At 33.0% G+C, this 13666-nt stretch overlaps 1 protein-coding gene across 3 annotated transcripts; it reads left to right on the top strand.

Annotated features, from left to right (window-relative positions):
• The first annotated feature begins 832 nt into the window (after positions 1 to 832).
• LOC136214076 (uncharacterized) lies at positions 833 to 4759 on the top strand. 3 transcript variants are annotated; one of them, XM_066002861.1, is made up of 5 exons: positions 833 to 937; positions 1154 to 1202; positions 1498 to 1551; positions 3306 to 4111; positions 4465 to 4759. In XM_066002861.1, exons 3-5 carry the CDS (start codon positions 1544 to 1546, stop codon positions 4476 to 4478), a joined length of 828 nt encoding a protein of 275 aa, XP_065858933.1. In that variant the 5' UTR covers positions 833 to 937; positions 1154 to 1202; positions 1498 to 1543; the 3' UTR covers positions 4479 to 4759. The 3 variants fall into 3 exon arrangements, with proteins under 3 accessions (XP_065858933.1, XP_065858932.1, XP_065858931.1); XM_066002860.1 differs by lacking the exon at positions 1498 to 1551 and having other exon boundaries at positions 2400 to 4111; XM_066002859.1 differs by having other exon boundaries at positions 1498 to 4111.
• Positions 4760 to 13666: the final 8907 nt, after the last annotated feature.

Raw genomic sequence — 13666 nt, 5'->3', positions numbered from 1 at the left:
ATACTGGTGTTTGAAACACTATCATCATAGGTCAAATGAAATATTAACATCTATTACTAAACTCGATGATTCAATCACTGTGGTTTTTTGCTTTTTTGTTTTCAAACAAACCAAATCAAACACAAACATTAGGATGGTGAGGACACGACACGACAAAACCCACTCGAGACTCAACTTGCCTAACAAAATAATGAGCGTCCCCGTTTGCTTGTCTCATAACAAAAGCGACACATTGATCCCGAACCCTCACTACAACAAATATCTAATATTGTGACGAAAATTCGTCTGACAAAATAATTTTTGTCACAATTAATGTACTTATTGTGACAAAAAAATAATTAGTAAAAAAATGTGAAAATTCCAAACAAAATTATGACAAAATAATATTTCGTCCAAATATTTATCACAATAAAGCACCAGTCAATCAATATTATGACAAAAAAAATTGTCACACATTTTTGTCATAAATACATAAGGTTGTGACAAAAATTCATACGTAAAAATAATTTGTTTATCACAATTAATGTATTTATTGTGATCAAATAATAATTAGTAAAAAAAGTAAAAAAAAAAACCAAAAGAAATCGTGAGAAAAAAATATTTTGTCGAAATATTTATCACAAGAAAGTAGAACTTAATACGTATTATGATAAAAACAAATTGCCACGTCATTTTTGTCATCTATTACTACTATAAAAACAGAAACCTCACTTGCCACATGTCACACTAATAATAATTTAGCTGATGTGTCAATTTTATATAATTTTAGATTAATTATTTAATTGATATTTTATCAACCAGTGGCTTTCTCTCTCCTATTTCTCTTTACGGGTTAAGACTCACCCACTTCTTCCATCTCATCCCTATCCTCACTCAATTGCTATACCCATCCATTATTCCATCTCTGTTAACTGATCTCTCCCTCATTATTCTACTGGTATCATCTCTCTTAATCGATGCTTTAGAGATAATTTTTTCTTCATCTAATTTTTTCATCATCTAATCGATGCTTTGGGTTTAATTTATTTTCTGGGTTTAATTTTTTTTTTCATCTAATTTTTTTCTTCAGCTAATCGATTATCTTACCTTTATCGATACTTTAGTTTTAATTTTTTCTTGACCTAATCTATTCTCTCACCTTTTTCATTGATAGTGCTTGGAGATAAACAAAAATGGCAAGTGAACAATTTTCTACTGAAGAGGTAAACATTTGCAGGGATTTTGATTTTTTCTTCATCTCGATGTGTTGGGTTTAATTCTTTTTTAATTTAATTTTTTCTTAATTTTGTATGTGTTTTCTACTATCCTCTACTTCACCTGCTTAAAATGCCTGTCAATTTCACCATGTTTTTCATTCTTATTTTGGGTTTTCATTTTATCTGAGATCTTCGTGCAACTGTACTATTTCTTACAGTGAATTACTATAGTCTGTCTTTTACCTCAGTGAAAATCAGGTCTGTAATTTCAAATCATATGTTCTAATTGCTCCTGAACTAGGTTGTTGCTTAAATTAGAAACTACACCTTTAACAACGATTGGTTGTATGGCCAGGTATTTTCATCTCTATATTTTCCCTCTCTCGTATGGATAAAGTACATTTAATATCAAATAGCATTCTTCCCTTCAAATAACAAATTATGATCATGCATTCCACAATTTTCCATCTTTATTGTACTTTCTATGGGTTTGCTCTCTCTTCTACTATGGGTTTGATCTACCATGGTACTGATGTACATGTTCAATTTTTTTTTAATTTGTTTTTCCTGGGTTAAACATATAGTCTATTATAGTCAGAAGTTCTCTGTTACCCAGTTAAGTTTTTTATTTTTTTTTTGGCTTTTCTGTTAGTAGGTCTCTATATTGGTTTACTTTTAAAACTTTAACAAATGTTTCTATCTAATGAATTTGAGTTTCCGTTGGATACATAATAACCAACCTTCTTTTGCAATTTAATAGATATAAGAAGTTCTAGGAAAGTTCATGGAAGGTGGAGTTGACATTAAAATGTATAATTGATTTTGAGACTTTTGCAAGTGGTTTATACTTCATCTTCATGGACTATCTTCTCTGTTTCCTTCCGTCTCTTCCAGTAATTATGTCTTTACTTCTTTTGTAGTTTTCATTTTTCATATCTCTGTTTTGATTCATTTTTAGTTGAACTTGCTTGAATATAAGTTGAAAGCATGTGTGGTTGATATAGTGAAATTGCACTTTTCTGAAACTTTTGGCAGCCTAATTCCTTTTTAACTAATAAAAAACTTGTGGAAATAGAAGCTTGCAATTGCTAATGAATTTCTCATTTGGATGTTTTATAGTTAAGATATATATTAGTTAACTGTGATTATCATACAATGCGTTATTTATGGTATAAATAATGAAATATATTATATTGATGGCAGAGTCTAAGGCATGTGTATCTTAAATGAAGAACGGAGAGGCTTTTTAGGCACGAGATTGATTTACATCAAATGCAATGCTAGGATTAAACTAAATCAACCATCCAATTGTGTGAAAAAAACATTTTCTTATACAATGGAAATTGTATTCAAAGTAATTTTTATGACAAGGCTCACTTGGGAAAAAAAACTGGGAATGTTATTTGCTGAGAATGATTGTATTCTTAAATACAGAAAGTAACAATGTGTATACTCATTGAGTTATCTCAATGTCATTCAATTCGCAATTTAAGGTATTTATATCTCAGAGTAGTAAATTACTTAATATATAAGAATTATTAACATTTTATGTTTACTTTTTATGCTGGTTAGTTAATAGGATAATAGAATTAAAACACATGTTGAGGAAAAGTTGAAAGTTCATGATTGAACTTTATTTCTGCTTCAATCTATCCACGACCAGTTTAAGTTATAATAATAGATATTTAGTCATGGATAATTGCATGTGAAGGATTGAAAACTTTTAGTTATGATAAGGAAGAGAGAACATGTAAATATGTAAATGAATTCAAGTGTTAAGATATTTATTGAATGTGAGCTCACCTACACCCACTTGCACTTGATTCCCGTGTATTTAGGCTTTCAGTTGTAAATTTGTTATTTTAGCATTCAACTGTGTATAAATAGCATTGATTACTATCTAATAAAGTAAGGCAATATTTTACCAATTTCTTTCTGCATGGTATCAGAGCACAAGGCTCAATAAAATTTTGCGAATCATCCTTTCTTCCCTGTTCTTGCTTTACTCTTTCCTGACCTAAATCACAATCTCTCTTCTCTGGATTTTTTTTTCTGCTTTCCCCTGCACTTCTCAACAATGGCGGATCTTGCTGGTTTTGATCGAGTTAGCTTTGAGGATGAAGAGGTTTCATCAGATTCTTCACCTCGTTCACCTGTTAGATCGGTTGCTGGAAAATCATCGGTGGAAGGACCGATTCCGGCTCAAGTTTTACCGATTCCATCGAATCGACCTCCAACTCAATCGCAGAAGAAGAAGCATAACAGTCAGGTTCCTCCTGTTGATTTTTCTTCTCTTCATACTGATAACAAGATATCTTTCCAGTATCAGCTTACTACGGCTGATAATCCTGGAGTAAGCCTAGTTACTGTTCCGTTGGACGAAAAAAACTACGTTTCTTGGACCAGAGCCATAATTTTAGCCTTATCAACTAAGGAGAAGTTGAACTACATATTATGTGATGATTTTCAGCCTACTCAAGGCTCACTCATGTATTCACACTGGAAACGAGTTGACTCTATGGTGATTTCGTGGATTCTGAACTCCATTGCACGCGATCTGGTTGAGGCATTCATCTTCACAACTTCAGCCAGAGAACTTTGGAAAGAGTTGGAGCAGAGATTCGGTGCATCAAACGGACCACTTCTATATCAACTCAAAAGAGAGATAAGTGATTTCAAACAAGGACACGAGAAGGAATCTTGTTTTAAATTACATAACAAAGCCAAGGCAAATGCTGTTTCTGCTCAATTTGAAACTCCAATGGATAATTTTGATGAAGGAACTCATACTAATCTCCCTCCTGGATTTGCTGAGTATGTTCAGAAAGAGATTCAGAAAGTTATGAAGGGAAAGGGATCAACAGAGTATGCAGGAAATCAATCTCATTCTTTCTCTGGATTTTCTGGTTATGCAGGTATTAACTCTCTTCCTTCCTCTCACTTAATAAATAATTGTTTTAATACAAATACTAAACATGCTATACGTTCCAATATTTGGATAATTGACACAGGTGCAACATCACATATGTGTGGTGATCTTAATTTGTTTCAATTTTATAAATCAGTGTCACCTAATCATAAAGTTCACTTACCTGATGGGAGTAATAAATTGGTTAAACATATAGGTTCTGTTCTATTAGGACCTGATTTGCTTATACATAATGTCCTTCCTGTTCCCACTTTTCAACATAATCTACTATCTGTTCGAAAATTGATCCATGATTCTCAATTTGTTGTTAGGTTTCTTCCTAATATTTGTTTACTGCAGGCCCATCCCTCTAATAAACCTGTTGCTGTGGGATTTTATCATGAAGGACTTTATGAACTAAACTCATCTTCCTTTATACCACATATCTTAGCTCAATGTAGTAGGGATACTGATATTTCAGCACATTTTACTACCTCTTTACATTCCAGTAATTTTGTAAACGATCCTGTAGTTGATCTTATATGGCACCTCCGCCTTGGACATGCTTCTGCTTCTGCAATGCAACATATACCTGTTGTAAATGGAAGATTTAATAAAATTACTTGTGATGTTTGTCCTATGGCCAAACAACACAGACTCCTTTTTACTTCTAAAAGTATAACTACTACACATAAATTTCAATTAATACATGTCGATGTTTGGGGACCGTATAAACTCACTTCTCTTAGCGGTGCTAAATACTTTCTTACCATTGTAGACGATTACACACGTACTACATGGACAATTTTGTTACTAAATAAAACTCAAGTAATATATGCCTTAAAATTTTTCATAAATATGGTTGAAACTCAGTTTTCAACTAAAGTTCAGAACATACGTTCTGATCACGGTACTGAGTTTATAAATAACAATTGTAAGGATTTTTTCCAATCTAAAGGAATTCTCCATCAAAAATCTTGTGTTTATACCCCTCAACAAAATGGAATTGTTGAGAGGAAACACAAACATTTATTAGAGATTACAAGAGCACTCTTATTTCAAGCAAAATTACCAAAAACCTTTTGGGGAGAAGCCTTATTAACAGCTACTTTTTTAATTAACATTCTACCTACTAAAATCTTAAATTGGAAAACTCCTTACCAATTATTATATTCTAAGATACCCGATTATAAATTTTTGAAGGTTTTTGGATGTAAATGTTATTTTTCTAACTTACATCCTACTCGTGATAAGTTAGATCCCCGTGCTCTTAATGGTATTTTTGTGGGATATGCCATTGATCACAAAGCCTACAAAGTGTATGATACACAAAGTGGTCAAATTTGTATAACACGTGACGTTATATTTTGTGAGGATATTTTTCCGTTTGACAATATATCATCTTCTCATACTCAATTTCCTCATAATCCAAATATTTTAACTACTTCCTCACACACCATACCTATTCCTATCAACCCACAAAATAAAATGATAACAATATTTCCTTCCATTCACCCTCTCCTTCCATATCACATGACTCTACCTCATCCCCAAGCTTCCCAATTGCATCAACAAGGCCCATTAATCCAACTAATCAAAATGATCAACCACATATTAGTTCTACAATTGCTGCACTATCTCCTTCCACTATTTCCTGTCCAAATATAACAAATCCAACTTCTCCTACTATACCATCTTCTCCTACATTATCTCTACCTAGCAAATCTTCTTCACCAGATGTTTCATCATCTGCACCCTCCCCTACTATTGGTTCCACCTATTGTCACCTCACAGGCTCTGACTACATGTCAAACTAGGAGTGGGAGAAATGTTAAACCACCACAATGGCTACATGATTTTGTAGCACATAGTTCTTTTAATCCTTCTTTGTATTTCCCATCTCCCATTTCTCTTCCACAATTACCCAGTTTTAACACATTGCATAATGCATTTCTCACCACACTTGACATAACCAAGAAACCCGAGACATTTTTACAAGCTAGTCAGGAACCTCAATGGCAACTTGCCATGGACACTGAGTTACAAGCCCTTGAGGCAAATGATACATGGGAAATTGTTTCCCTTCCAAAAGGAAAAAAACCTATTTCTACCAAATGGGTTTTCCGTATCAAACGTAATCCCGATGGGTCAGTTGACAGGTACAAGGCTCGGCTTGTAGCTCGGGGTTATAATCAAATTCATGACATTGATTATGTTGAGAGTTTCTCTCCCATAGCTAAAGTGGTCACAGTTCGTTTATTGTTCACTATTGCCGCTGCTAAGTCTTGGCCCATCCATCAAATAGATATTAACAATGCTTACGTTCACGGGTTTGTTGATGAGGACATTTACTTATCTCCACCACAAGGGTACACTAAGGCTATTCCTGGTCAAGTATGCAAACTCAAAAAATCCTTATACGGCCTTAAGCAAGCCGGTCGACAATGGAACAAGGAATTTACATCTCAAATACTTTCTTTTGGTTTCATACAAGCAGCTTCAGATCATTGTCTTTTCGCATATACCACCACGGATATATTTCTTGGTCTTATTGTCTACGTTGATGATGTCCTTATCACGGGCAATTCTGAAGTTGCTATTAATGATGTTAAACAGCATCTACATACTCTTTTTACCATTAAAGATTTAGGTTCAGCTAAATATTTTCTTGGTATCGAAATATCAAGAACTACAGATGGTATTTTTTTTGTCACAACGTAAATATATTTCTGATTTGATTCTAAACGCTGGTCTTGAACAATCTTCGACTACCCTTTGTCCCATGCGACCTGATATTATTTTAGATCCTTCTGTGGGATCTATTTATCCAAAACCCGACGAATATCGCCGGTTTATAGGTCGTCTTCTTTATCTTAATTTTACCCGTCCAGATATTGGATTTGCAGTCCAACAACTAAGTCAGTTTATGCACACTCCGTGCTCTCACCATATGGATGCAGCCCTCCATCTTATAAAGTATCTTAAACATACTCTGACTTATGGTTTATTTTACAGCTCTACAAACAATTTACAACTAACAGGGTACTGCGATGCTGATTGGGGCCGATGTCGTGAGACAAGACGCTCTGTTAGCGGATATTGCATCTTCTTAGGGAATTCGCTTATTTTCTGGAAAGCCAAGAAACAAGCTACTGTCAGTCGGTCTTCTGCTGAAGCCGAATATCGAAGTATGGCTAGTACTTTTTGTGAAATCAAATGGATTTCTTACTTATTACAGGTTTTCCAAATTCCACTTGCGCTTCCTATCACTCTTTATTGCGATAGTGAAGCCGCCATTCACATTGCCTCTAACCCTGTTTTTCACGAACGAACAAAACATTTGGACATTGATTGTCACATTGTTCGTGATCACATCACCATGGGTTTCTTATCCACCCCGCATATTTCAACCAAACTTCAACTCGCCGATATCTTCACCAAACCATTGTCAGCTCCTCATCTTAATATTTTTTTGTCCAAGATGGGACTCGTTTCATCACGGCCTCCATCTTGAGAGGGGGGTGTTAAGATATTTATTGAATGTGAGCTCACCTACACCCACTTGCACTTGATTCCCGTGTATTTAGGCTTTTAGTTGTAAATTTGTTATTTTAGCCTTCAACTGTGTATAAATAGCATTGATTACTATCTAATAAAGTAAGGCAATATTTTACCAATTTCTTTCTGCATCAAGAATAAAAAGCTGCAATAATTATTCTTTTATAAGAGATTATAAATGCTGTGGAATATTTTTTTAGCAATACTTTTTTTTCTATAAAATATTATACATCCATGCAATATTTTTTTAATAAAATATTATACATTTTGCGCATTACACAGCGTTCAACACTAGTTTTAAACACATTTAGTTTAATTGTTATTTAACTATTACATAATTCAGTCCAAACAAGTTTGTCAATAAACTGAACCAGTTTCAAATATTTTTTGTTGGTTATTTATATTAATAACAATTGATACGAAATTAATCAAGTGTTGATGTTCATTCATTTGTTATCTGATTTAATAATTCTATTCTTGATAGTTTATAAAGTTCCATTATATCCGTGTAAATATGGAAGTTACATTTCCCATGGCACCTATTAGAAGGTAGTATTTAATAATTTAAGTTGGTAGAAATTTGCATAGGTTTAAAAATGGTCTAAGCAGGAATCAAGATCCAAAACCTGCATGAACACATTCTTTATTTGTTATTCTTCTGTTTTGAGGTCAGAAATTGTGCTTTCAACTACTTGATGTCACTCTTAGCAATTGCTACGGAATAGAAAAATTATCAAAAAAAACTAATTACAAATCATTTTAGTTTGACTCACTTGAATTTACGAATTAAGGGCCAATTGGACCCTTAAAGTTGGTAAACATGTTCATTTTGACCCATATAGACGTTTAGACAGTTTCAAATTTGGCAAAGTTGTACCCATAACGTTTGTAGCCAAGAGCAATTTTACCCCCAAAGTTGATAAATCGGGTCAATTTCAGACCTATTATAAAACACGGAAAAAAATCCTCTGTCCCGAATTCTCTGTCCCCTTCTCTATCCCCCATTCAATTTTTGACACGTGTCCCTTTTATCTTACTTTATTGTTACTAACTATGGTTAGATATACTTAACTTTTGTTAAAGTGTAGTTAAAGGGACACGTGTCAAAATTTGAATGGGGACAGAGAAGGGGACAGGGAATTCGGGACAGAGGATTTTTTTCCATAAAACACATATATTTTTGTTCCTTATTTTGCACCAATTACATATCAATTTGTTCTAGAAAAAAGGATTTCATGTTTTTTTTTGTAATTTAATAATAGAATTGGAGTTTAACATTTATAAATTCGGTGGATTTTTTGAATTATTTTGTCTAATTCGTACAAAAGATAGTATATTTTTTTTACATCCCAACATATGTTTGTTATTTGTTACTGATAAAATGATGCACGTGTGAAGTGTAAATGAGAAGATTCATGACCGATAAGACAGTTTGATGAATTATTTCTCAAATTGACCCAATTTATCAAAATTAGGGGGTAAAATTGCTCTTAACTTCCAACTTTAGGGGCACAAATGCACCATTTTAAACGTTAGAGGTAAAATTATTCCTGACCCAAAATGTTGGAGATATTTTTGCACCTTAACACAAAAAGTAATCATATTTTCTTAGATGTAATTTTATAAAGATATTGCTAAATTGATTTTTTTTTTATTTGTTTTTATGCATTTCGGAAACTTTTGAAGTTATACTGAAGTAACGATGGAATTATACATACTCCCATTAGAGGGCAAAGTACGGACAAACCAACTCGTGGAAATATATATGAAAAAATTATTAAAAGAATATATATTTAACTGTTTAAATAATTTTATATTCTATAAAGAGGATTAATTTTAAAAATAGATATTAACTATTAGATAGTGTTTGTATGTAGATATATGATTAGATTTATATATTCCGCTATTTATGAAAATGCCAAGTTATTTCCATCATTATTTCATGGTCATTGGGCAACAACACCTAAACAATATTATTTACGAGTCTCAATATACTATTTACCGCACATTTTTGCAAAAAGTAATTCCAAGAAATTTTTTATATTGCTTCTTATATACTTTTGGAAAATAATAATGTGTAATGTCTTTTTAAAACAGATTGGAAAAATTATAATTCCAAAATTATTTATAATTTTATCAAATATAAAATATATATATTTAATTATAAAAATTAATAATGAAAATATAAAATCCGTGCATTGCACGGGGTTATTGCTAGTAAATATATAAAGATGTAACGAAACATTCATACGATAAAATAACTGTTTTTGCAATTAATGTACTTATTATGACAAAATTACAATTAGTAAAAAAAATGAAAAAACAAAACCAAAATGACAGTAATATTTATCAAATTAGACTAATCTATTGTTTTGGAAATCAATTTACAAATTTTCATATTTATTTGGGGATTAGAATGTGTCAAAGATTAATATAAGATATACGATTAAACCTTAATCATCTTGAGCTTTTAGTTCAAACGGTTCCATGACATAGTATTAGAATTGCTTGGACCAAACGATCGAGAGTTCGAGTCTTGGCAACCTCTAGATTAATGACAAATTATAGTTGTAACAATAATTAAAAACTAATTATGAGGTAATACAATTTTGTCACTAAAAACTTATTAAGACGGGCTTATTGTGACTAGGATGGTGACAAAACACTTTATAACAAGAAGTTTCTTACGACGTCACGATGGACCCCACGACTTCCTACCTGCATAAGGACACGAAATAGGTCAAGAAAAGGGGCCGAGCCGCGTCTATAAATAGGATTTTTCCAATGTAAATTAGGCATCTTTTATCTTTGTAATTTTCTTAGCTTTTCATCTTGAGAAATCCTCTCCACCTCCTCCATATCCTTCAAACCTCCATTGAAGACACCTCCGAAGCTCTGTTCACCGAGGATTGCTCAAGCTCCATCCTTAAGTCCTAGAAAGACGCCTACATTGGTAGACAGGTTCCCTGAAAGGGATTTTTCTTCTTTTATATTCTGTCTAGCCTCTGATACATGTTATGAATCCTAGGCTCATTGTAACTTCGTGACAATACTTTCATCTTTGATATATAGTATAGTTCTTGTTCATTCAATTGTTTTAATGCTTTAATCTTTGTCTTATGCTTTGTCTGATTGGTTTAACTCATTCGATAATCCCAAAATCAAGTTGGCACATATTGCGAGCTGAATCTGACCTAGTCAGTGCCTATAGGATTGACGACCCTATAGAAGATTAAGCCCAAATTGCTGAGCCTTAGAGCTAGTTCTGGCCTTACAAGGGAATCACAAACTAGGGGCTTTAGGAGGATAGGTCGGGTTAATCGCCTCGGACACAAGTGACTTAGGTTTTAATTCAATTGCTTAAACAATCTATTTTCATTATCATCGTATCCCTTCATGTTCCTTCGGATAATTGCATTGGTAAAAGATCACTTATGAGTAGTTTAACTTAATTAGGGGTAGAGTAACTTAATTAGGCGTAGAATAACTTAGTTAGAATTAGATAACTTAGCTAGGAATAGTATAATTCAACCTAGGAGTAGATTAACTTAGAAAAACAAACTCAAACCCGCCTAAGCCTAGATAACACCTGAAACCAAGTAGCTCGATACTTGCAGAAATAAATCATGTGGACGATACCTGGACTTTTCAGAATTTTATTACTTGATAACGACGGGGTACACTTATCCCTTAGTGAGTCTTCTTCACCGAAGGCGCATCAAGTTTTTGGCGCCGTTGCCGGGGATTTATTTCTTCTGCAATATCGAACCAAAGGTCGATTTGTTAGTTTAGGCATTCCTTTGTGAATATCTCTGTGAATATCATCTATACTTGTTTATAACCGTTAATACTTTTTTATATTTATACTTGTTCATATTTATACCTGTTTATACATATACTTGCTTATACATACACTTGCTTATATACGATTCTTTTTGTAAATATCCTTGTTTATATCGTTTATACTTGTTTATACATATACCTGTTTATACATACACTTGTTTATACATACACTTGTTTATATACGATTCTTTTTGTGAATATCCTTGTTTATGTCGTTTATACTTGTTTATACATAATTCTTTATTCTTATTCTCTATACTTGTTGATATATAATCTTTATAGCTTCTATACTTGTTCATATCTTTTGTATTTATTCATAACTATATACTTTTACTTATCAACTTTTGTGCTAGAACTTCACTTTTTTCTCAGCATTCTCTGATCAATGAATTGGCAAGAAAGAGTCGAGTGGCAAGCTCAAAAGTTTACTATCCCATCAAGACAATACGTTCATGCCCTGGAGAATGAGGCTCCCAATCCCTCCATGGTCGAGTTAAATAAGAAAATGGATATCTTGATGGCGAAACTGAGCCTCAACACCAATGAAAGTGTAAGTTTTGTGGGTAATCACCAAAGGTATAATTCTAACCCCAATTCTTACAGCTTTTATGGTAGTGATTGGAGGAGACCTCAACACTCAAATCTGTCCTACGGGAACCCTAACATGTTTAGGCCTCCAAATAGGTTTGTTAATGAGCACAGGGAAAACGAATTGGGAATGTTCCCTTACGAACAAGTAAGCCAAGTTCCTCCACAACCCTCTAGCTAACGAGATGAGGTGTTGTCCCTTTTGAAAGGAATATCAGCCCGACTTACAATCAACGAGGAGGTTTGCAAGGACTTGAGCAACCAATTGGCTCAAATAAACCAAGAGATGCAAAAGCAATCCCGAGATGGTCTCCAAGGCATAAAGGAAAACATAGAAATCCCACAAAGGGAATCAGCTCAAACCATCTCTTTGAGGAATGACAAAAAGGTAGAACCAAGTCCACTATCACATGCATCACTCGAGGTAAGTGAAGAACCGGAAGCGGTAAGCAACCCCGGTTCAAAATCTGAAATTCTAAATCATCTGATAGAAATAAATGATCAAATCGAAGCTTATGTATATCAACTACCTTTTCCTCAAAAGTTAGAAAAGTTTGGATTTTCTCCTTGTTCAGAAGTTTTCATTCTTTTCGACCTACCAAGAGAATCCAAAAGGGAGCAAACCAAACTTTTTCATAATATGTTTAAATTCGGCCTCCTACTTTCATTAAACTTAGGCTCTTAATCCGTTTTGTAGGTACGGATTATTTATTAAGGAGTTCGAGTTCCTAACGCGAGTAGAAGCATACACCTAGGCGGGAATTCTATGTCGAGCTCACCGACTATAACATAGCGCTTCTTGGGAGGCAACCCAAGTTTTAATAAAACTTTTCAGGTTTATTTTATTTAGATTATACATATATCTTTTAGTTTAGTCTTTTTAGTTTTCTTTTACGTTTTTTTAAAAGTGTCGTTTAAAAAAAATTAAAAAAAAATAAAAAAAATAAAAAAATAAATATTTTTTTAGTTGTTTAGTTTTCTTTTCTTTTATTTTATTTTTATTTTTATTTTTTTTAAGTGTTCAGGTTTAAAATAAAATATAAAAAAAAAATTGGCACCGCAAATCATCAAATTTTTTGCGATTGCGATAAAATCAGTAAGTTGTCTTCTCCACCCTAAATTTTTGCACTTGTACTTTATGGTTTGTGATACAATGTTGGAACTTATTGCATATTTTTAGTGTGAGGAGGAGGGGTAGACAAATTTACAAAAATTGTATAATTTTTAAATTTTTGTTGCGTCGTGTCTAGTTTAGTTTTGCGTCTTTCGGGTTTTATTTATGTTTTGCATGTTTAGGACCTAAAATCGTGAACCTCCTTCGAATCTAAACTTTGTTATTTGTCCTTGAGGGCTGAGAACCGAATCTAAGATTGCATGACAACTAGTTTAGGTATAGGACACAATCATTGTATCTGTAAAAGCATGAGCTAAAGTTTGCATTTAGACCCTACTTTTGAAGAAATGCTAAAATCATTACTTAGGTAGATAACTTAAGAATTGAAGGCATGTGATGTTAAACTTGAGTTTGGGGAGAACTAGTAAACACAAAATTGAAACCCAAAGAATTGTGAGT

The sequence above is a fragment of the Euphorbia lathyris genome, chromosome 1 (genome assembly GCF_963576675.1).
Source record: "Euphorbia lathyris chromosome 1, ddEupLath1.1, whole genome shotgun sequence".
Lineage (NCBI taxonomy): Eukaryota > Viridiplantae > Streptophyta > Magnoliopsida > Malpighiales > Euphorbiaceae > Euphorbia > Euphorbia lathyris.
The sequence above is the reverse complement of the archived record's forward strand: the minus strand, read 5'-3'. Positions and strand labels throughout refer to the sequence as shown.